The sequence below is a fragment of the Otolemur garnettii genome, unplaced genomic scaffold (assembly GCF_000181295.1).
Source record: "Otolemur garnettii isolate 467f Iridium unplaced genomic scaffold, OtoGar3 scaffold00210, whole genome shotgun sequence".
Lineage (NCBI taxonomy): Eukaryota > Metazoa > Chordata > Mammalia > Primates > Galagidae > Otolemur > Otolemur garnettii.
In genome coordinates this window covers 104,717-107,963 of record NW_003852605.1, presented here as the reverse complement: position 1 = coordinate 107,963, position 3,247 = coordinate 104,717, and the positions used below count along the sequence as shown (strand labels likewise).

Below are 3,247 nucleotides of genomic sequence, written 5' to 3'. Positions count from 1 at the left end.
CCCAAGAGTTTGAGGTTCCTGTGAACTGTGATGCCATGGCACTCTACCGAGGGCAACATAGTGAGACATGGTCTCAAAAAAAGATTAACATAGTATCTATTGATGTTATATTTCAGTATCTTCTATTTGTTGTAATTCTGAATACAGTGTTAAATTATTAAATGCTTCTAATGTGTAATTATTTGATAGGTTCCATGTTGATGGCTACTTTGTGAAAGTGCCAGAATGATCATCCTACTGTGTCAACCATTCATATCCCTTTTTTCCTAGCCTTCTTTGAATCCAGAAGCTGGCAAACAGAATCAGCCATGCAGACCTTTTGGGACCCCTTCTGGAGTGTGGGGTACGTAGATTTTGCTGTTTTAAAGGCACACATTTAAATTTCTCTTGGCAAGCATAGGAACAACAATTCTTGATCTCTCTTTTTGTTTATCTCTTATTTTTCATCTCATCCATTGGGCCATGCTAACTAACATCTATTCTCCAGTAATCTAAGTGTCTACAGCTATCGCAGGTTACTTTATCTCCCAGAACAGTATTGAAAGTAGTCACAGAAATTGAGTCAGAATATAGACAATTGAGAGATTACCTGAATTTCGAATAATACTTCAAGTAATAGGAGAATAATATAAAATTTATAAGAATATTTGATTGATGTTGCTAATTCAGTTATAACAAATTAAATTTTTATGTTATGATTGTCTTCTAAACTTACAGTGAGTATACATAAAGATATATACTAAAAATTCCCCCATATGTAAGTGTGTGTGTATGTTTATATATTTTTCTTTAAGTGACAGGATCTTGTTACATTGCCCAGGTGATGCTGCCACCCCAGATCTTGAGTAACTGTGATTACAGGAAGGTAGCACTCTCTCTGGCTCCTCCATATTATTAGATATTCTTAAAAAGTAGTTTTTTATGTAATGTAACATCCTATAAATACACCATTTTCTTTAACCAGGTTCTAGTTGTTTGTTTTTATAGTTATAAATGATGCTTATTAGACAGGGCAAGGGGAAAATATATATAAATATATATATATATATATATATTTATAAATGACTGGATTTATTAAAAACTACCAGATAGGAACCACTGTTATTTCAAACCATAGCTAATCTATGGCATTTACACATTGGACTCTCCTGGTCCCTTCATTAAACACGTTCACTGGCCAGATGTCTTATTGGAAAGTCTTTAACACATCTAAATGGTTTTAGATTCAGTGTTATAGGATTAATGGTGATTTCTGTACCTTCTTCTCTTTGTTAATAATTTGCTCAGGTTGGCTTGGTGCTCAGTGGCTAGAGTGCCAACCACATACAACAGAATTGGTGTGTTCAAATCCAGCCTGGGCTTGCCAAACAACAATGACAAATACAACCAAAAAATAACCAGGCATTGTGGTGGGCACCTGTAGACCCAGCTACTTGGGAGGCAGAGCCCAAGAGTTTGAGGTTGCTGTGAGCTGTGACACCATGGCACTCTACCGAGGTCAACATAGTGAGACTCTGTCTCAAAATAATAATAATAATAATAATTTGCTCAAGTTTCCCTTGTCAGAGGGTCCCTTGACAGACTCCTTTCCCTAATTACCTCTTCTCTCTCCATTCCCATCCTGACAGGAGCTGCTCCCCTTGTATATATTCTTGTTTGGTTAATGCCTGACCACACTATACATTAGATTTGTTGTGCGCTGTAAGGTTTGCTAATATCTTTGGGCTTTCTGGTTAATTTATGAATTTAGTATCAGTGCTTCAAATATTGCCTTTATTCCTACAGTTCCCTCGTAGTCTCACTTCTGAGAGTTTCTATTAAGTGCACATCAGAAAATGCATGTCCCTCTGTCTAAACTGTCAACCTCTTTATTAAAGGTGAGACCTTTATATAACTACCACTTCATGTGACACAATAGGTTTAACACTTTTTTGTCTTTCCACTATTTTATTTCACAGAAAACCCACCTAGTGCCAAGCAACCCTCCAAAATGCTAGTTATCAAAAAAGTTTCCAAAGAGGATCCTGCTGCTGCCTTCGCTGCTGCATTCACCTCACCAGGATCTCACCCCGCAAATGGAAACAAATCATCCTCCATAGTTCCAAGTGTCTATAAGAACCTGGTTCCTAAGCCTGTACCACCTCCTTCTAAGGTATGATTTACACTCAGTTTAGGAACTTACTCAACAGAGGTTTAGGAATAAATAAATTTACATTATTTTCCTGTCAAACCACATTGACCAGATATTTATTTAGTGCCTGTTCTGTGTTTAGTATTGTACTGCCTCCAGCTTCTCTACTGCTGCCAACTGGATTTTTATTTATTTATTTGGAGACAGAATCTCAAGCTCTTGCCCTGGGTAGAGTGCTGTGGCATCACAGCTCACAAGCAACCTCAAACTCTTGGGATTAAGTGATTCTCTTGCCTCAGCTTCTCAAGTAGCTGGGACTACAGGCACCTGACACAACGCCCAGCTATTTTTTGGTTGTAGTTGTCATTGTTGTTTTGGCAGGCCGGTGCTGGGCCAGGTACGGTGTATGTGGCTGGTGCCCTAGGTGCTGAGCCTCTGTAAATTCTTTTGTATTATATACATTTAAAGATCTAATATGTCTGTGACCAAGTAGCACGCCGTGTCATTTATCCCAATAGCTACAATACTTTCATTGAATCTTTTTGTTTCTTCACTTAATTGTAACCTCCTCCTAGAGTATATGCTTCAAGTGATTTTCTTTTTCTTATTCTTTTTTTTTTTTTTCTTGAAACAGAGTCTTAGTTGGTCACCCTCAGTAGAGTGCTGTGGCATCATAGCTCATCAGAAACTTCAAACTCCTGGGCTTAAGTGATTCTCTTGCCTCGGCCTCCCAAGCAGCTGGGACTATAGGTGCCCGCCACAGTGCCTGGCTATTTTTAGAGACAAGGTCTCACTCTGGCTCAGGTTAGTCTTGAACCTATGAGCTCAGGCAGTCTACCACTTTGGCCTCCTAGACTGCTGGGATTACAGGCGTGAGCCACTGCACCCGGCCTCCTTTTCATATTTGTTTCCCTTCCGCCCTTACATAAACACTTGATTGTTTGAATTATCCCAGCCACATAATTAGCATACATGCTGAAGTGAATGCAAAACATAATTAGAATTCACTGTGTCGGCTCGGCGCCTGTGGCTCAAGTGGCTAAGGCGCCAGCCACATACACCTAAGGTGGCGGGTTCGAATCCCCAGCCCAGGCCCACCAAACAACAATGATGGCT

At 39.4% G+C, this 3,247-nt stretch overlaps 1 protein-coding gene across 1 annotated transcript in view; it reads left to right on the top strand.

The window, feature by feature from the left end:
* GPBP1L1 (GC-rich promoter binding protein 1 like 1) overlaps window positions 1-3,247 on the top strand; it is a 47,150-nt gene that overhangs the window by 28,104 nt on the left and 15,799 nt on the right. Inside the window, exons 6-7 of the mRNA XM_003801409.3 lie at window positions 271-343; window positions 1,959-2,152. Coding sequence (XP_003801457.1) covers window positions 271-343; window positions 1,959-2,152 — 267 coding nt within the window. The remainder of the gene's footprint in view (window positions 1-270; window positions 344-1,958; window positions 2,153-3,247) is intronic.